This window comes from Gobius niger (assembly GCF_951799975.1).
Source record: "Gobius niger genome assembly, chromosome: 1".
Lineage (NCBI taxonomy): Eukaryota > Metazoa > Chordata > Actinopteri > Gobiiformes > Gobiidae > Gobius > Gobius niger.
The window spans coordinates 45,524-67,900 of NC_136852.1; the positions used below are offsets into that span (position 1 = coordinate 45,524).

Sequence of the window (22,377 nt, forward strand, 5' to 3'; positions counted from 1 at the left end):
AGAACGACCAGAGAACGACCCGAGAACGACCAGAGAACGACCAGAGAATGACCAGAGAACGACCAGAGAAAGACCAGAGAACGACCAGAGAACGACCAGAGAACGACCAGAGAACGACCCGAGAACGACCAGAGAACAACCCGAGAACGACCCGAGAACGACCAGAGAACGACCAGAGAACGACCAGAGAACGACCAGAGAACGACCCGAGAACGACCCGAGAACGACCAGAGAACGACCAGAGAACGACCAGAGAACGACCAGAGAACGACCAGAGAACGACCCGAGAACGACCCGAGAACGACCAGAGAACGACCAGAGAACGACAAGAGAACGACCCGAGAACGACCAGAGAACGACAAGAGAACGACCCGAGAACGACCAGAGAACGACCAGAGAACGACCAGAGAACGACCAGAGAACGACCCGAGAACGACCAGAGAACGACCAGAGAACGACCAGAGAACGACAAGAGAACGACCCGAGAACGACCAGAGAACGACCAGAGAACGACCAGAGAACGACAAGAGAACGACCAGAGAACGACCAGAGAACGACCAGAGAACGACCAGAGAACGACCCGAGAACGACCAGAGAACGACCAGAGAACGACCAGAGAACGACCAGAGAACGACCAGAGAACGACCCGAGAACGACCCGAGAACGACCAGAGAACGACCAGAGAACGACAAGAGAACGACCCGAGAACGACCAGAGAACGACCCGAGAACGACCCGAGAACGACCCGAGAACGACCCGAGAACGACCCGAGAACGACCAGAGAACGACCAGAGAACGACCAGAGAACGACCAGAGAACGACCAGAGAACGACCAGAGAACGACCAGAGAACGACCAGAGAACGACCAGAGAACAACCAGAGAACGACCAGAGAACGACCCGAGAACGACCCGAGAACGACCCGAGAACGACCCGAGAGAGACCAGAGAACAACCCGAGAACAACCAGAGAACGACCAGAGAACGACCAGAGAACGACCCAAGAACGACCCAAGAACGACCCGAGAACGACCCGAGAACGACCCGAGAACGACCCGAGAACGACCCAAGAACGACCAGAGAACGACCCAAGAACGACCAGAGAAAACGACCAGAGAACAACCAGAGAACGACCCGAGAACGACCAAAGAACGACCAGAGAACAACCAGAGAAAACGACCAGAGAACAACCAGAGAACGACCAGAGAACGACCAGAGAACGACCAGAGAACGACCAGAGAACGACCAGAGAACGACCAGAGAACGACCCGAGAACGACCAGAGAACGACCCGAGAACGACCAAAGAACGACCAAAGAACGACCCGAGAACAACCAGAGAACGACCCGAGAACAACCAGAGAACAACCAGAGAAAACGACCAGAGAACAACCAGCGAACGACCAGCGAACGACCAGAGAACGACCAGAGAACGACCAGAGAACGACCCGAGAACGACCAGAGAACGACCAGAGAACGACCAGAGAACGACCAGAGAACGACCAGAGAACGACCAGAGAACGACCCGAGAACAACCAGAGAACGACCCGAGAACGACCAAAGAACGACCAAAGAACGACCCGAGAACAACCAGAGAACGACCCGAGAACAACCAGAGAACAACCAGAGAAAACGACCAGAGAACAACCAGCGAACGACCAGAGAACGACCAGAGAACGACCAGAGAACGACCCAAGAACGACCCGAGAACGACCAGAGAACGACCAGAGAACGACCCGACAACGACCCGACAACGACCCGAGAACGACCAGAGAACGACCAGAGAACGACCCGAGAACGACCCGAGAACGACCAGAGAACGACCAGAGAACGACCCAAGAACGACCAGAGAACAACCCGAGAACGACCCGAGAACGACCAGAGAACGACCAGAGAACGACCAGAGAACGACCCGAGAACGACCCAAGAACGACCAGAGAACGACCAGAGAACGACCCGACAACGACCCGAGAACGACCAGAGAACGACCAGAGAACGACCTGAGAACGACCCGAGAACGACCAGAGAACAAACCGAAAACGACCCAAGAACGACCAGAGAACGACCCGAGAACGACCCAAGAACGACCCAAGAACGACCAGAGAACGACCAGAGAAAAACCCGAGAACGACCCGAGAACGATCCGAGAACGACCAGAGAACGACCCGAGAACGACCAGAGAACGACCAGAGAAAAACCCGAGAACGACCCGAGAACGACCCGAGAACGACCCGAGAACGACCCGAGAACGACCCGAGAACGACCCGAGAACGACCCGAGAACGACCAGAGAACGACCCGAGAACGACCAGAGAACGACCAGAGAACGACCCGAGAACAACCCGAGAACGACCAGAGAACGACCAGAGAACGACCAGAGAACGACCCGAGAACGACCAGAGAACGACCAGAGAACGACCAGAGAACGACCAGAGAACGACCAGAGAACGACCAGAGAACGACCCGAGAACGACCCGAGAACGACCAGAGAACGACCAGAGAACGACAAGAGAACGACCCGAGAACGACCAGAGAACGACCCGAGAACGACCCGAGAACGACCCGAGAACGACCCGAGAACGACCCGAGAACGACCAGAGAACGACCAGAGAACGACCAGAGAACGACCAGAGAACGACCAGAGAACGACCAGAGAACGACCAGAGAACAACCAGAGAACGACCAGAGAACGACCCGAGAACGACCCGAGAACGACCCGAGAACGACCCGAGAACGACCCGAGAGAGACCAGAGAACAACCCGAGAACAACCAGAGAACGACCAGAGAACGACCAGAGAACGACCCAAGAACGACCCAAGAACGACCCGAGAACGACCCGAGAACGACCCGAGAACGACCCGAGAACGACCCAAGAACGACCAGAGAACGACCCAAGAACGACCAGAGAAAACGACCAGAGAACAACCAGAGAACGACCCAAGAACGACCAGAGAAAAACCAGAGAACGACCCGAGAACGACCAAAGAACGACCAGAGAACAACCAGAGAAAACGACCAGAGAACAACCCGAGAACGACCAGAGAACGACCAGAGAACGACCAGAGAACGACCAGAGAACGACCCGAGAACGACCAGATAACGACCAGAGAACGACCAGAGAACGACCAGAGAGAGTGACGTTACAGGGGTATCAGAGTGACGTTACAGGGGTATCAGAGTGACGTTACAGGGGTGTGAGAGTGACGTTACAGGGGTATCAGAGTGACGTTACAGGGGTGTGACAGTGACGTTACAGGGGTGTGACAGTGACGTTACAGGGGTATCAGAGTGACGTTACAGGGGTGTGACAGTGACGTTACAGGGGTATCAGAGGGACGTTACAGGGGTGTGACAGTGACGTTACAGGGGTATCAGAGTGACGTTACAGGGGTATGACAGTGACGTTACAGGGGTATCAGAGGGACGTTACAGGGGTATCAGAGTGACGTTACAGGGGTGTGACAGTGACGTTACAGGGGTATCAGAGTGACGTTACAGGGGTGTGACAGTGACGTTACAGGGGTATTAGAGTGACGTTACAGGGGTGTGACAGTGACGTTACAGGGGTATCAGAGTGACGTTACAGGGGTATTAGAGTGACGTTACAGGGGTGTGACAGTGACGTTACAGGGGTATCAGAGTGACGTTACAGGGGTGTGACAGTGACGTTACAGGGGTATCAGAGTGACGTTACAGGGGTGTGACAGTGACGTTACAGGGGTATCAGAGGGACGTTACAGGGGTGTGACAGTGACGTTACAGGGGTATCAGAGGGACGTTACAGGGGTATGACAGTGACGTTACAGGGATATGACAGTGACGTTACAGGGGTATCAGAGTGACGTTACAGGGGTATTAGAGTGACGTTACAGGGGTATTAGAGTGACGTTACAGGGGTATTAGAGTGACGTTACAGGGGTGTGAGAGTGACGTTACAGGGGTGTGACAGTGACGTTACAGAGGTATTAGAGTGACGTTACAGGGGTGTGAGAGTGACGTTACAGAGGTATTAGAGTGACGTTACAGGGGTGTGAGAGTGACGTTACAGGGGTGTGACAGTGACGTTACAGAGGTATTAGAGTGACGTTACAGGGGTATCAGAGTGACGTTACAGGGGTATTAGAGTGACGTTACAGGGGTGTGAGAGTGACGTTACAGGGGTATTAGAGTGACGTTACAGGGGTATCAGAGTGACGTTACAGGGGTATCAGAGTGACGTTACAGGGGTATGACAGTGACGTTACGGGGTATTAGAGTGACGTTACAGAGGTATTAGAGTGACGTTACAGGGGTATTAGAGTGACGTTACAGGGGTGTGAGAGTGACGTTACAGAGGTATTAGAGTGACGTTACAGAGGTATTAGAGTGACGTTACAGAGGTATTAGAGTGACGTTACAGAGGTATTAGAGTGACGTTACAGGGGTGTGAGAGTGACGTTACAGAGGTATTAGAGTGACGTTACAGGGGTGTGAGAGTGACGTTACAGGGGTATTAGAGTGACGTTACAGAGGTATTAGAGTGACGTTACAGAGGTATTAGAGTGACGTTACAGGGGTATTAGAGTGACGTTACAGGGGTGTGAGAGTGACGTTACAGAGGTATTAGAGTGACGTTACAGGGGTGTGAGAGTGACGTTACAGAGGTATTAGAGTGACGTTACAGAGGTATTAGAGTGACGTTACAGGGGTATTAGAGTGACGTTACAGGGGTGTGACAGTGACGTTACAGAGGTATCAGAGTGACGTTACAGGGGTATGACAGTGACGTTACAGGGGTATGACAGTGACGTTACAGGGGTATTACAGTGACGTTACAGAGGTATTAGAGTGACGTTACAGGGGTGTGACAGTGACGTTACAGGGGTATGACAGTGACGTTACAGGGGTGTGACAGTGACGTTACAGGGGTATCAGAGTGACGTTACAGGGGTGTGACAGTGACGTTACAGGGGTATTACAGTGACGTTACAGGGGTATTACAGTGACGTTACAGGGGTGTGACAGTGACGTTACAGGGGTATTACAGTGACGTTACAGAGGTATTAGAGTGACGTTACAGGGGTATCAGAGTGACGTTACAGAGGTATTAGAGTGACGTTACAGGGGTGTGACAGTGACGTTACAGGGGTATGACAGTGACGTTACAGGGGTGTGACAGTGACGTTACAGGGGTATCAGAGTGACGTTACAGGGGTGTGACAGTGACGTTACAGGGGTATTACAGTGACGTTACAGGGGTATTACAGTGACGTTACAGGGGTGTGACAGTGACGTTACAGGGGTATTACAGTGACGTTACAGAGGTATTAGAGTGACGTTACAGGGGTATCAGAGTGACGTTACAGAGGTATTAGAGTGACGTTACAGGGGTGTGAGAGTGACGTTACAGGGGTGTGACAGTGACGTTACAGAGGTATTAGAGTGACGTTACAGGGGTATCAGAGTGACGTTACAGGGGTGTGACAGTGACGTTACAGGGGTATTAGAGTGACGTTACAGGGGTATTACAGTGACGTTACAGAGGTATTAGAGTGACGTTACAGGGGTATTAGAGTGACGTTACAGGGGTATCAGAGTGACGTTACAGAGGTATTAGAGTGACGTTACAGGGGTATCAGAGTGACGTTACAGGGGTGTGACAGTGACGTTACAGGGGTATTAGAGTGACGTTACAGGGGTATCAGAGTGACGTTACAGGGGTGTGACAGTGACGTTACAGGGGTGTGACAGTGACGTTACAGGGGTGTGACAGTGACGTTACAGGGGTATTAGAGTGACGTTACAGGAGTGTGACAGTGACGTTACAGGGGTGTGACAGTGACGTTACAGGGGTGTGACAGAGACGTTACAGGGGTATCAGAGTGACGTTACAGGGGTGTGAGAGTGACGTTACAGGGGTATCAGAGTGACGTTACAGGGGTGTGACAGTGACGTTACAGGGGTGTGACAGTGACGTTACAGGGGTGTGACAGAGACGTTACAGGGGTATTAGAGTGATGTTACAGGGGTATCAGAGTGACGTTACAGGGGTGTGAGAGTGACGTTACAGGGGTATGACAGTGACGTTACAGGGGTGTGACAGTGACGTTACAGGGGTATGACAGTGACGTTACAGGGGTGTGAGAGTGACGTTACAGGGGTATTACAGTGACGTTACAGGGGTATGACAGTGACGTTACAGGGGTATCAGAGTGACGTTACAGGGGTGTGAGAGTGACGTTACAGGGGTATGACAGTGACGTTACAGGGGTATGACAGTGATGTTACAGGGGTATCAGAGTGACGTTACAGGGGTGTGAGAGTGACGTTACAGGGGTATGACAGTGACGTTACAGGGGTATGACAGTGACGTTACAGGGGTATGACAGTGACGTTACAGGGGTGTGAGAGTGACGTTACAGGGGTATTACAGTGACGTTACAGGGGTATGACAGTGACGTTACAGGGGTATGACAGTGACGTTACAGGGGTATGACAGTGACGTTACAGGGGTGTGAGAGTGACGTTACAGGGGTATGACAGTGACGTTACAGGGGTATGACAGTGACGTTACAGGGGTATGACAGTGACGTTACAGGGGTGTGACAGTGACGTTACAGGGGTATTAGAGTGACGTTACAGGAGTGTGACAGTGACGTTACAGGGGTATTAGAGTGACGTTACAGGGGTGTGACAGTGACGTTACAGGGGTGTGAGAGTGACGTTACAGGGGTATTAGAGTGACGTTACAGGGGTGTGACAGTGACGTTACAGGGGTGTGACAGTGACGTTACAGGGGTGTGACAGAGACGTTACAGGGGTATCAGAGTGACGTTACAGGGGTATCAGAGTGACGTTACAGGGGTGTGACAGTGACGTTACAGGGGTATCAGAGTGACGTTACAGGGGTATCAGAGTGACGTTACAGGGGTGTGACAGTGACGTTACAGGGGTATGACAGTGACGTTACAGGGGTATGACAGTGACGTTACCCTGCTGCAGCAGCTGTTTGTCCCTGTACAGCCGCCTGACTCGCTCCTGTAGCTCCCAGCGCTCGCAGCAGCCTTTGTAATCCACGAAGTTTCGGGCGAGGATCTCCTTCAGGCGCCGCACGCTGAGGCCCTCGATGTCTTCCTCACTCTGCAGGTCTGAGAGAGACGCTCTGCGCCGCGGGACGCCCCCTGTGGACTGGAGGAGTTACACCGTTATTATTGAAGATAAAGAGGCTGATGCAGGTCCCAGGTAACGAGACAGAAGAGAAAACAAAGGGCTGACTCTCCCACAAACACACACCCATGAGGAATGTGGCGACGCTGGTCGAAAAATGGATTCCTCGACACGACATCAACACTAAAAGTATCACAGGTGGACATTAATGCGAGCAGGTGTCGATACTTTGTGTGTTTCCTGCTTCCTTCAGGCAGAATCAGACCGGCTTCAAGTATTTATGTCTTATTATGTTTCTGTCTGTCATGTCTTTAAAGTTAAACATTTCTTACAGTGTTTTTCACTGGTTAAATGTGTGTTGTGTTAAATGTGTGTTGTGTTAAATGTGTGTCGTGTTAAATGTTGTTGTGTTAAATGTGTGTTGTGTTAAATGTGTGTTGTGTTAAATGTGTGTTGTGCTAAATGTGTGTTGTGTTGAATGTTGTTGGTTGAATGTTCTTGGTTAAATGTTTTTGGTTAAATGTTGTTGGTTAAATGTTTTTGGTTAAATGTTGTTGGTTAAATGTTTTTGGTTAAATGTTGTTGGTTAAATGTTTTTGGTTAAATGTTGTTGGTTAAATGTTTTTGGTTAAATGTTGTTGGTTAAATGTTTTTCGTTAAATGTTGTTGGTTAAATGTTTTTGGTTAAATGTTTTTGGTTAAATGTTGTTGGTTAAATGTTTTTGGTTAAATGTGTGTTGTGTTAAATGTGTGTTGTGTTATTTGTTGGTTAAATGTGTGTTGTGTTATTTGTTGTGTTAAATGTGTGTTGTTGTGTATGTGTTTTTAAATGTCGTTCCCACCTGCTCCTCTTCCTCCTCCTCCTCGTCATTCGGACTCTCTGGTTGGACCGTGGGCTCGGGGGGCGGAACCTGTGCTTCTGTGGGCGGGGTCTGCGTCTCTGTGGGTGTGTCCTCTGTGGCTTGGTAAGCCGTGGGCGGAGTCTGTATTACGGTGGGCGGAGTCAGTATCACAGAGGGCGGAGTCTGAACGGAGGTGGGCGTGGCCTGGCTCGATGTGGGCGGGGCCAGTGGAGGCGGAGCAAACTCTGGGGTTGATGCTTCCGACGACGACTGGTGCCCCAACACCAGCTCCACCAGCTCCTCCTGCAACATCACGATATTTATACTAATGATATATCACGATATTTATATCAAACTAATGATATATCACGATATTTATACTAATGATATATCACGATATACCACAGCCCGACACCAGCTCCTCCTGCAACATCATGATATTTATATAATAATAATAATAATTAAAGCCGCGCGCGGCGATAAAGGCCCTCGCCCCTGGCGCACTCCCCGCTCGCTCTCGTCCCTTGCGACCACTCTTCATCACACTAGGTCCTTGCGAGCCCCATGATTGAACTTGCTCATTTTGACGTGAAAATCCCTATTAAGTTGCATTATTCTGCTTTATATGCGAAAGTCCCTTTGAGTTGCATTATTCTGCTTTATATGCGAAAATCCCTTTAAGTTTCATTAAAGTGCATTTTATGCGAAAGTCCCTTTAAGTTGCATTACAGAACATTATATGCGAAAGTCCCTTTAAGTTGCATTACAGTGCATTATATGCGAAAGTCCCTTTAAGTTGCATTACAGTTTATTATATGCGAAAGTCCCTTTAAGTTGCATTACAGTGTATTATATGTGAAAGTCCCATTAAGTTGCATTACAGTGTATTATATGTGAAAGTCCCATTAAGTTGCATTACAGTTTATTATATGCGAAAGTCCCATTAAGTTGCATTACAGTGCATTTTATGCGAAAGTCCCTTTAACTTGCATTACAGTTTATTATATGCGAAAGTCCCTTTAAATTGCATTACAGTTTATTATATGCGAAAGTCCCTTTAAATTGCATTACAGAACATTATATGCGAAAGTGCCTTGAAGTTGCATTACAGTTTATTATATGCGAAAGTCCCATTAAGTTGCATTACAGTGCATTTTATGCGAAAGTCCCTTTAACTTGCATTACAGTTTATTATATGCGAAAGTCCCTTTAAATTGCATTACAGTTTATTATATGCGAAAGTCCCTTTAAATTGCATTACAGAACATTATATGCGAAAGTCCCTTTAAGTTGCATTACAGTGCATTTTATGCGAAAGTCCCTTTAACTTGCATTACAGAGCATTATATGCGAAAGTCCCTTTAACTTGCATTACAGTTTATTATATGCGAAAGTCCCTTTAAATTGCATTACAGTTTATTATATGTGAAAGTCCCTTTAAGTTGCATTACAGTGCATTATATGCGAAAGTCCCTTTAAGTTGCATTACAGTGCATTATATGCGAAAGTCCCTTTAAGTTGCATTACAGTGCATTTTATGCGAAAGTCCCTTTAAGTTGCATTACAGTTTATTATATGCGAAAGTCCCATTAAGTTGCATTACAGTACATTTTATGCGAAAGTCCCTTTAACTTGCATTACAGTGCATTATATGCGAAAGTCCCTTTAAGTTGCATTACAGTGCATTTTATGCGAAAGTCCCTTTAAGTTGCATTACAGTGCATTATATGCGAAAGTCCCTTTAAGTTGCATTACAGTTTATTATATGCGAAAGTCCCTTTAAGTTGCATTACAGTGCATTTTATGCGAAAGTCCCTTTAACTTGCATTACAGTGCATTTTATGCGAAAGTCCCTTTAACTTGCATTACAGTGCATTTTATGCGAAAGTCCCTTTAACTTGCATTACAGTGCATTTTATGCGAAAGTCCCTTTAAGTTGCATTACAGTGCATTTTATGCGAAAGTCCCTTTAAGTTGCATTACAGTGCATTATATGTGAAAGTCCCTTTAAGTTGCATTACAGTACATTATATGTGAAAGTCCCTTTAAGTTGCATTACAGTACATTATATGCGAAAGTGCCTTGAAGTTGCATTACAGTTTATTATATGCGAAAGTCCCTTTAAATTGCATTACAGTTTATTATATGCGAAAGTCCCTTTAAATTGCATTACAGTGCATTATATGCGAAAGTCCCTTTAAATTGCATTACAGTACATTATATGCGAAAGTCCCTTTAAGTTGCATTACAGTGCATTATATGTGAAAGTCCCTTTAAGTTGCATTACAGTACATTATATGCGAAAGTCCCTTTAAGTTGCATTACAGTACATTATATGCGAAAGTCCCTTTAAGTTGCATTACAGTGCATTATATGCGAAAGTCCCATTAAGTTGCATTACAGTACATTATATGCGAAAGTCCCTTTAAGTTGCATTACAGAGCATTATATGCGAAAGTCCCTTTAAGTTGCATTACAGTGCATTATATGCGAAAGTCCCTTTAAGTTGCATTACAGTTCATTATATGCGAAAGTCCCTTTAACTTGCATTACAGTTTATTATATGCGAAAGTCCCTTTAAGTTGCATTACAGTTCATTATATGCGAAAGTCCCTTTAAGTTGCATTACAGTGTATTATATGTGAAAGTCCCTTTAAGTTGCATTACAGTGCATTTTATGCGAAAGTCCCTTTAAGTTGCATTACAGTGCATTATATGCGAAAGTCCCTTTAAGTTGCATTACAGTGTATTATATGTGAAAGTCCCTTTAAGTTGCATTACAGTTTATTATATGCGAAAGTCCCATTAAGTTGCATTACAGTGCATTTTATGCGAAAGTCCCTTTAAGTTGCATTACAGTTTATTATATGCGAAAGTCCCATTAAGTTGCATTACAGTGCATTATATGCGAAAGTCCCTTTAAGTTGCATTACAGTTTATTATATGCGAAAGTCCCTTTAAGTTGCATTACAGTGCATTATATGCGAAAGTCCCTTTAAGTTGCATTACAGTGCATTTTATGCGAAAGTCCCTTTAACTTGCATTACAGTGCATTTTATGCGAAAGTCCCTTTAAGTTGCATTACAGTGCATTTTATGCGAAAGTCCCTTTAAGTTGCATTACAGTTTATTATATGCGAAAGTCCCATTAAGTTGCATTACAGTGTATTATATGCGAAAGTCCCTTTAAGTTGCATTACAGTTTATTATATGCGAAAGTCCCATTAAGTTGCATTACAGTGTATTATATGCGAAAGTCCCATTAAGTTGCATTACAGTTTATTATATGCGAAAGTCCCTTTAAGTTGCATTACAGTGCATTATATGCGAAAGTCCCTTTAAGTTGCATCACAGTTTATTATATGCGAAAGTCCCTTTAAGTTGCATTACAGTACATTATATGCGAAAGTCCCTTTAAGTTGCATTACAGTGCATTATATGCGAAAGTCCCTTTAAGTTGCATCACAGTTTATTATATGCGAAAGTCCCTTTAAGTTGCATTACAGTTTATTATATGCGAAAGTCCCATTAAGTTGCATTACAGTTCATTATATGTGAAAGTCCCATTAAGTTGCATTACAGTGTATTATATGCGAAAGTCCCATTAAGTTGCATTACAGTGTATTATATGCGAAAGTCCCATTAAGTTGCATTACAGTGTATTATATGCGAAAGTCCCTTTAATTGCATTACAGTACATTTTATGCGAAAGTCCCTTTAAGTTGCATTACAGTACATTATATGCGAAAGTCCCTTTAAGTTGCATTACAGTACATTATATGCGAAAGTCCCTTTAAGTTGCATTACAGTACATTTTATGCGAAAGTCCCTTTAAGTTGCATTACAGTACATTATATGCGAAAGTCCCATTAAGTTGCATTATAGTGTATTATATGTGAAAGTCCCTTTAAGTTGCATTACAGTGCATTATATGCGAAAGTCCCTTTAAGTTGCATTACAGTTTATTATATGCGAAAGTCCCTTTAATTGCATTATAGTGTATTATATGTGAAAGTCCCTTTAAGTTGCATTACAGTACATTATATGCGAAAGTCCCTTTAATTGCATTATAGTGTATTATATGTGAAAGTCCCTTTAAGTTGCATTACAGTACATTATATGCGAAAGTCCCTTTAACTTGCATTACAGTTTATTATATGTGAAAGTCCCTTTAAGTTGCATTACAGTTTATTATATGTGAAAGTCCCTTTAAGTTGCATTACAGTGTATTATATGCGAAAGTCCCTTTAAATTGCATTACAGTGCATTATATGCGAAAGTGCCTTGAAGTTGCATTACAGTGCATTATATGCGAAAGTCCCTTTAAATTGCATTACAGAACATTATATGCGAAAGTGCCTTGAAGTTGCATTACAGTGCATTATATGCGAAAGTCCCATTAAGTTGCATTACAGTGCATTTTATGCGAAAGTCCCTTTAACTTGCATTACAGTGCATTTTATGCGAAAGTCCCTTTAAGTTGCATTACAGTGCATTATATGCGAAAGTCCCTTTAAGTTGCATTACAGTTTATTATATGCGAAAGTCCCATTAAGTTGCATTACAGTTCATTATATGCGAAAGTCCCATTAAGTTGCATTACAGTTCATTATATGTGAAAGTCCCATTAAGTTGCATTACAGTGTATTATATGCGAAAGTCCCATTAAGTTGCATTACAGTTTATTATATGTGAAAGTCCCATTAAGTTGCATTACAGTTTATTATATGTGAAAGTCTCTTTAAGTTGCATTACAGTGCATTATATGCGAAAGTCCCTTTAATTGCATTACAGTACATTTTATGCGAAAGTCCCTTTAAGTTGCATTACAGTGCATTATATGCGAAAGTCCCTTTAAGTTGCATTACAGTTTATTATATGCGAAAGTCCCATTAAGTTGCATTACAGTGCATTATATGCGAAAGTCCCTTTAAGTTGCATTACAGTTCATTATATGTGAAAGTCCCATTAAGTTGCATTACAGTGCATTATATGCGAAAGTCCCTTTAATTGCATTACAGTACATTTTATGCGAAAGTCCCTTTAAGTTGCATTACAGTACATTATATGCGAAAGTCCCTTTAATTGCATTATAGTGTATTATATGTGAAAGTCCCTTTAAGTTGCATTACAGTGCATTATATGCGAAAGTCCCTTTAAGTTGCATTACAGTACATTATATGCGAAAGTCCCTTTAACTTGCATTACAGTTTATTATATGTGAAAGTCCCTTTAAGTTGCATTACAGTTTATTATATGTGAAAGTCCCTTTAAATTGCATTACAGTTTATTATATGCGAAAGTCCCTTTAAATTGCATTACAGAACATTATATGCGAAAGTGCCTTGAAGTTGCATTACAGTGCATTTTATGCGAAAGTCCCTTTAACTTGCATTACAGTTTATTATATGCGAAAGTCCCTTTAAATTGCATTACAGTACATTATATGCGAAAGTCCCTTTAAATTGCATTACAGTACATTATATGCGAAAGTCCCTTTAAGTTGCATTACAGTGCATTATATGCGAAAGTCCCTTTAAGTTGCATTACAGTACATTATATGCGAAAGTCCCTTTAAGTTGCATTACTGTGCATTATATGCGAAAGTCCCTTTAAGTTGCATTACAGTTTATTATATGCGAAAGTCCCTTTAAGTTGCATTACAGTTCATTATATGCGAAAGTCCCTTTAAGTTGCATTACAGTTTATTATATGCGAAAGTCCCTTTAAATTGCATTACAGTACATTATATGCGAAAGTCCCTTTAAATTGCATTACAGTACATTATATGCGAAAGTCCCTTTAAGTTGCATTACAGTGCATTATATGCGAAAGTCCCTTTAAGTTGCATTACAGTACATTATATGCGAAAGTCCCTTTAAGTTGCATTACTGTGCATTATATGCGAAAGTCCCTTTAAGTTGCATTACAGAGCATTATATGCGAAAGTCCCTTTAACTTGCATTACAGTTTATTATATGCGAAAGTCCCTTTAAGTTGCATTACAGTTCATTATATGCGAAAGTCCCTTTAAGTTGCATTACAGTGTATTATATGTGAAAGTCCCTTTAAGTTGCATTACAGTTTATTATATGCGAAAGTCCCATTAAGTTGCATTACAGTTCATTATATGCGAAAGTCCCTTTAAGTTGCATTACAGTGTATTATATGTGAAAGTCCCTTTAAGTTGCATTACAGTGTATTATATGTGAAAGTCCCTTTAAGTTGCATTACAGTGCATTATATGCGAAAGTCCCTTTAAGTTGCATTACAGTGCATTATATGCGAAAGTCCCATTAAGTTGCATTACAGTGCATTTTATGCGAAAGTCCCTTTAAGTTGCATTACAGTTTATTATATGCGAAAGTCCCTTTAAGTTGCATTACAGTGCATTATATGTGAAAGTCCCTTTAAGTTGCATTACAGTTTATTATATGCGAAAGTCCCATTAAGTTGCATTACAGTGCATTATATGTGAAAGTCCCTTTAAGTTGCATTACAGTGCATTATATGCGAAAGTCCCTTTAAGTTGCATTACAGTTTATTATATGCGAAAGTCCCTTTAAGTTGCATTACAGTGCATTATATGCGAAAGTCCCTTTAAGTTGCATTACAGTTTATTATATGCGAAAGTCCCTTTAAGTTGCATTACAGTTTATTATATGCGAAAGTCCCTTTAAGTTGCATTACAGTGCATTTTATGCGAAAGTCCCTTTAAGTTGCATTACAGTGCATTATATGCGAAAGTCCCTTTAAGTTGCATTACAGTGCATTATATGCGAAAGTCCCTTTAAGTTGCATTACAGTGCATTTTATGCGAAAGTCCCTTTAAGTTGCATTACAGTGCATTATATGCGAAAGTCCCTTTAAGTTGCATTACAGTGCATTTTATGCGAAAGTCCCTTTAAGTTGCATTACAGTTCATTTTATGCGAAAGTCCCTTTAAGTTGCATTACAGTGCATTATATGCGAAAGTCCCTTTAAGTTGCATTACAGTGCATTATATGCGAAAGTCCCTTTAAGTTGCATTACAGTGCATTATATGCGAAAGTCCCTTTAAGTTGCATTACAGTGCATTTTATGCGAAAGTCCCATTAAGTTGCATTACAGTGCATTATATGCGAAAGTCCCTTTAAGTTGCATTACAGTTTATTATATGCGAAAGTCCCTTTAAGTTGCATTACAGTGCATTATATGCGAAAGTCCCTTTAAGTTGCATTACAGTGCATTATATGCGAAAGTCCCTTTAAGTTGCATTACAGTGCATTATATGCGAAAGTCCCTTTAAGTTGCATTACAGTGCATTTTATGCGAAAGTCCCATTAAGTTGCATTACAGTGCATTTTATGCGAAAGTCCCTTTAAGTTGCATTACAGTGCATTTGATGCGAAAGTCCCTTTAAGTTGCATTACAGTGCATTATAGGCGAAAGTCCCTTTAACTTGCATTACAGTGCATTTTATGCGAAAGTCCCTTTAAGTTGCATTACAGTACATTATATGTGAAAGTCCCTTTAAGTTGCATTACAGTGCATTATATGCGAAAGTCCCTTTAAGTTGCATTACAGTGTATTTGATGCGAAAGTCCCTTTAATTGCATTATAGTGTATTATATGTGAAAGTCCCTTTAAGTTGCATTACAGTGCATTATAGGCGAAAGTCCCTTTAACTTGCATTACAGTGCATTTTATGCGAAAGTCCCTTTAAGTTGCATTACAGTACATTATATGTGAAAGTCCCTTTAAGTTGCATTACAGTGCATTATATGCGAAAGTCCCTTTAAGTTGCATTACAGTGCATTATATGCGAAAGTCCCTTTAAGTTGCATTACAGTGCATTATATGCGAAAGTCCCTTTAAGTTGCATTACAGTGCATTTTATGCGAAAGTCCCTTTAAGTTGCATTACAGTGCATTTTATGCGAAAGTCCCATTAAGTTGCATTACAGTGCATTATATGTGAAAGTCCCTTTAAGTTGCATTACAGTGCATTTTATGCGAAAGTCCCTTTAACTTGCATTACAGTTTATTATATGCGAAAGTCCCTTTAAGTTGCATTACAGTGCATTATATGCGAAAGTCCCTTTAACTTGCATTACAGTTTATTATATGCGAAAGTCCCTTTAAGTTGCATTACAGTGCATTTTATGCGAAAGTCCCTTTAAGTTGCATTACAGTGCATTATATGCGAAAGTCCCTTTAAGTTGCATTACAGTGCATTATATGCGAAAGTCCCTTTAAGTTGCATTACAGTTTATTATATGCGAAAGTGCCTTTAAGTTGCATTACAGTGCATTTGATGCGAAAGTCCCTTTAAGTTGCATTACAGTGCATTATATGCAAAAGTCCCTTTAAGTTGCATTACAGTACATTATATGCGAAAGTCCCTTTAAGTTGCATTACAGTGCATTTTATGCGAAAGTCCCTTTAAGTTGCATTACAGTGCATTATATGTGAAAGTCCCTTTAACTTGCATTACAGTGCATTTTATGCGAAAGTCCCTTTAAGTTGCATTACAGTGCATTATATGCAAAAGTCCCTTTAAGTTGCATTACAGTACATTATATGCGAAAGTCCCTTTAAGTTGCATTACAGTGCATTTTATGCGAAAGTCCCTTTAAGTTGCATTACAGTGCATTATATGCGAAAGTCCCTTTAAGTTGCATTACAGTGCATTATATGCAAAAGTCCCTTTAAGTTGCATTACAGTTTATTATATGCGAAAGTCCCTTTAACTTGCATTACAGTGCATTTTATGCGAAAGTCCCTTTAAGTTGCATTACAGTTTATTATATGCGAAAGTCCCTTTAAGTTGCATTACAGTGCATTTTATGCGAAAGTCCCTTTAAGTTGCATTACAGTGCATTATATGCGAAAGTCCCTTTAAGTTGCATTACAGTTTATTATATGCGAAAGTCCCTTTAAGTTGCATTACAGTTTATTATATGCGAAAGTCCCTTTAACTTGCATTACAGTGCATTTTATGCGAAAGTCCCTTTAAGTTGCATTACAGTTTATTATATGCGAAAGTCCCTTTAAGTTGCATTACAGTGCATTTTATGCGAAAGTCCCTTTAAGTTGCATTACAGTGCATTATATGCGAAAGTCCCTTTAAGTTGCATTACAGTTTATTATATGCGAAAGTCCCTTTAAGTTGCATTACAGTTTATTATATGCGAAAGTCCCATTAAGTTGCATTACAGTGCATTTTATGCGAAAGTCCCTTTAAGTTGCATTACAGTGCATTATATGTGAAAGTCCCATTAAGTTGCATTACAGTGCATTTTATGCGAAAGTCCCTTTAAGTTGCATTACAGTGCATTATATGCGAAAGTCCCATTAAGTTGCATTACAGTGCATTATATGTGAAAGTCCCTTTAATTGCATTACAGTGCATTATATGCGAAAGTCCCTTTAAGTTGCATTACAGTACATTATATGCGAAAGTCCCTTTAATTGCATTATAGTGTATTATATGTGAAAGTCCCTTTAAGTTGCATTACAGTGCATTTTATGCGAAAGTCCCATTAAGTTGCATTACAGTGCATTATATGCGAAAGTCCCTTTAAGTTGCATTACAGTTTATTATATGCGAAAGTGCCTTTAAGTTGCATTACAGTGCATTTGATGCGAAAGTCCCTTTAAGTTGCATTACAGTGCATTATATGCAAAAGTCCCTTTAAGTTGCATTACAGTACATTATATGCGAAAGTCCCTTTAAGTTGCATTACAGTGCATTTTATGCGAAAGTCCCTTTAAGTTGCATTACAGTGCATTATATGTGAAAGTCCCTTTAACTTGCATTACAGTGCATTTTATGCGAAAGTCCCTTTAAGTTGCATTACAGTGCATTATATGCAAAAGTCCCTTTAAGTTGCATTACAGTACATTATATGCGAAAGTCCCTTTAAGTTGCATTACAGTGCATTTTATGCGAAAGTCCCTTTAAGTTGCATTACAGTGCATTATATGCAAAAGTCCCTTTAAGTTGCATTACAGTTTATTATATGCGAAAGTCCCTTTAACTTGCATTACAGTGCATTTTATGCGAAAGTCCCTTTAAGTTGCATTACAGTTTATTATATGCGAAAGTCCCTTTAAGTTGCATTACAGTGCATTTTATGCGAAAGTCCCTTTAAGTTGCATTACAGTGCATTATATGCGAAAGTCCCTTTAAGTTGCATTACAGTTTATTATATGCGAAAGTCCCTTTAAGTTGCATTACAGTTTATTATATGTGAAAGTCCCTTTAAGTTGCATTACAGTGCATTATATGTGAAAGTCCCTTTAAGTTGCATTACAGTGCATTATATGCGAAAGTCCCTTTAAGTTGCATTACAGTTTATTATATGCGAAAGTCCCTTTAAGTTGCATTACAGTTTATTATATGCGAAAGTCCCATTAAGTTGCATTACAGTGCATTTTATGCGAAAGTCCCTTTAAGTTGCATTACAGTGCATTATATGTGAAAGTCCCATTAAGTTGCATTACAGTGCATTTTATGCGAAAGTCCCTTTAAGTTGCATTACAGTGCATTATATGCGAAAGTCCCATTAAGTTGCATTACAGTGCATTATATGTGAAAGTCCCTTTAATTGCATTACAGTGCATTATATGCGAAAGTCCCTTTAAGTTGCATTACAGTACATTATATGCGAAAGTCCCTTTAATTGCATTATAGTGTATTATATGTGAAAGTCCCTTTAAGTTGCATTACAGTGCATTATATGCGAAAGTCCCTTTAATTGCATTACAGTGCATTATATGTGAAAGTCTCTTTAAGTTGCATTACAGTACATTTTATGCGAAAGTCCCTTTAAGTTGCATTACAGTACATTATATGCGAAAGTCCCTTTAAGTTGCATTACAGTACATTATATGCGAAAGTCCCTTTAAGTTGCATTACAGTACATTATATGTGAAAGTCTCTTTAAGTTGCATTACAGTGCATTATATGTGAAAGTCTCTTTAAGTTGCATTACAGTGCATTATATGCGAAAGTCCCTTTAATTGCATTACAGTGCATTATATGTGAAAGTCTCTTTAAGTTGCATTACAGTACATTTTATGCGAAAGTCCCTTTAAGTTGCATTACAGTACATTATATGTGAAAGTCCCATTAAGTTGCATTACAGTTTATTATATGCGAAAGTCCCTTTAAGTTGCATTACAGTGCATTATATGTGAAAGTCCCTTTAAGTTGCATTACAGTACATTTTATGCGAAAGTCCCTTTAAGTTGCATTACAGTGCATTATATGTGAAAGTCCCATTAAGTTGCATTACAGTACATTTTATGCGAAAGTCCCTTTAAGTTGCATTACAGTGCATTATATGTGAAAGTCCCATTAAGTTGCATTACAGTACATTTTATGCGAAAGTCCCTTTAAGTTGCATTACAGTACATTATATGTGAAAGTCCCATTAAGTTGCATTACAGTTTATTATATGCGAAAGTCCCATTAAGTTGCATTACAGTGCATTATATGTGAAAGTCCCTTTAAGTTGCATTACAGTACATTTTATGCGAAAGTCCCTTTAAGTTGCATTACAGTGCATTATATGCGAAAGTCCCTTTAAGTTGCATTACAGTTTATTATATGCGAAAGTCCCTTTAAGTTGCATTACAGTGCATTATATGCGAAAGTCCCTTTAAGTTGCATTACAGTACATTATATGCGAAAGTCCCTTTAAGTTGCATTACAGTACATTATATGTGAAAGTCTCTTTAAGTTGCATTACAGTGCATTATATGTGAAAGTCCCTTTAATTGCATTACAGTGCATTATATGCGAAAGTCCCTTTAAGTTGCATTACAGTACATTATATGCGAAAGTCCCTTTAATTGCATTATAGTGTATTATATGTGAAAGTCCCTTTAAGTTGCATTACAGTGCATTATATGCGAAAGTCCCTTTAATTGCATTACAGTGCATTATATGTGAAAGTCTCTTTAAGTTGCATTACAGTACATTTTATGCGAAAGTCCCTTTAAGTTGCATTACAGTACATTATATGCGAAAGTCCCTTTAAGTTGCATTACAGTACATTATATGCGAAAGTCCCTTTAAGTTGCATTACAGTACATTATATGTGAAAGTCTCTTTAAGTTGCATTACAGTGCATTATATGTGAAAGTCCCTTTAAGTTGCATTACAGTGCATTATATGCGAAAGTCCCTTTAATTGCATTACAGTGCATTATATGTGAAAGTCTCTTTAAGTTGCATTACAGTACATTTTATGCGAAAGTCCCTTTAAGTTGCATTACAGTACATTATATGCGAAAGTCCCTTTAAGTTGCATTACAGTACATTATATGCGAAAGTCCCTTTAAGTTGCATTACAGTACATTATATGTGAAAGTCCCTTTAAGTTGCATTACAGTGCATTATATGCGAAAGTCCCTTTAAGTTGCATTACAGTACATTATATGCGAAAGTCCCTTTAAGTTGCATTACAGTACATTATATGTGAAAGTCTCTTTAAGTTGCATTACAGTGCATTATATGTGAAAGTCCCTTTAAGTTGCATTACAGTGCATTATATGCGAAAGTCCCTTTAAGTTGCATTACAGTTTATTATATGCGAAAGTCCCTTTAAGTTGCATTACAGTTTATTATATGCGAAAGTCCCTTTAAGTTGCATTACAGTGCATTATATGCGAAAGTCCCTTTAAGTTGCATTACAGTTTATTATATGCGAAAGTCCCTTTAAGTTGCATTACAGTGCATTATATGCGAAAGTCCCTTTAATTGCATTATAGTGCTATTGTGAAAATCCCTATGTAGTGGCATAATTGTGTTGTAATTGCAAAAATCCCTATTTTGTTGCAGAAACTGTAAGAACTGTTGAAATTGCAGAAACTCTTAAAACTGTATAAACTGTTAAAATCACTGCCAGACTTCACTGTATCATAATCCTATTAAAATGCCGGCAAGAAAAGAGAAAGCATTAGAAAAGTGTCACAGCCATATTTGAACCAGCAACCTCCTACACCAGAGACAAGCTCACTATCACTGAGCTGTAGCTCCATGGTACTTGGACTGTGATGTGGGCTACTTTTGTCTAAGTTATCGAGCAGAAGTTAGTTCCCAGCATCCCACTGGAGGAGAGAGGTAGCTTCAAGTCATGCCCCCCCCCATACATTTCCTCGATTGTTTTCGACATTTTCCCTTGTGTTGCCTCAATTGTTTTCCTACGATCCCCCCATTTCTAGCTCTTTAGTGACGCATATGAAAGCATTTTTTCATGAGAATGGGACCGTAGGTGCGGTTAAAAAAAAAAAAAAAAGAGCAAAGGTCAAAATTGACCCAGCAGTCTCATGGTTGGAAACCCAATGCACAAGCAATAACGCTACACGGGCACAGCAAATCTTATGAAACGTGCTGTACTCATGTGACAATGTGTGCGGTGGCCCATGTAAAAGGTGAAAGCAATAGAAAAGTGTCAAGGCTGTGTTTGGACTAGCAACCTCCTTCACTTGAAACATGGGCCTGATGACAGCTTGGCTTATTTAAATTCCCAGGCTGCAATTTTGTACCAGCAACACACTGGAGGAGAGGTTTTTTCCCCGTTTTTAATGAGTGTGGGACCATAGGCAATGATGCATGTTCTTACCGGAAGGTGTTGAGTCCAAAAGAAAAAGGAAATAAAAAACAGTTTAGGTTGGGATTTGATCCAGCAACCTCCTGCACACTAGCTCAGCACTCTACCAATGGAGCTACTCAGGTTGAGTGAACTGCTACGAAACGTCCCGCAATCATGTGTTTTAGGCTGTGACAATGTGTGCTGCGGGCAATGGAAAAGGTGAAGGCAATATTAAAGTGTCAAGGCTGTGTTTGGACTTGCTACCTCCTTCACTTGAGACAACCATGCTATCACTGAGCTGTAATTCCATGCAAACATGGGCCTGATGACTGCTTGGGTTTTCTAAATTCACCGGCTGAAATTTGATCCCAGCAACACACTTGAGGGGTAATTTCCCTGTTTTTAATGAGTTTGGAACCATCGGCGACGATGCATGTTCTAACCAGAAAGTGCTGAGTCCAAAGAAAAAAAAAAATGAAAAAGACTCAAGGTCAGGTTTTTGATCCAGCAACCTCCTGTACACTAACCCAGCTCTCTACCAATGGAGCTACTTAGGTTGAGAAAAATATAGCAGATGTGAAATAAATGTGATGAGAGACTCCGCACTTGTGTGTTTGCAGGAAACGGATTAACAGCTTAGAAAATAATATATTGTATCATTTTGTAATTGGGGTAAATTCCTGGCTGCCCAAAGAGTCGTTGAGAGGGGGTTTCAGCCCTGCAGCACCCTCGATATTGAAGCTATTATTTGGTAAGACCCATATAGTATGAGGAACACACAGAGAGACGGACAGGAAACAGTCGAATTGA

The 22,377-nt window shown here is 41.2% G+C and overlaps 1 protein-coding gene across 2 annotated transcripts in view; it reads right to left on the reverse strand.

The window, feature by feature from the left end:
• Positions 1-22,377, reverse strand: part of rffl (ring finger and FYVE-like domain containing E3 ubiquitin protein ligase) — a 47,061-nt gene that overhangs the window by 13,947 nt on the left and 10,737 nt on the right. For both annotated transcript variants that reach the window (XM_079574926.1, XM_079574925.1), the window contains exons 3-4: positions 7,985-8,287; positions 6,968-7,163 (exon numbers count right to left, since the gene is read on the reverse strand). In XM_079574926.1, coding sequence (XP_079431052.1) covers positions 6,968-7,163; positions 7,985-8,287 — 499 coding nt within the window. The remainder of the gene's footprint in view (positions 1-6,967; positions 7,164-7,984; positions 8,288-22,377) is intronic.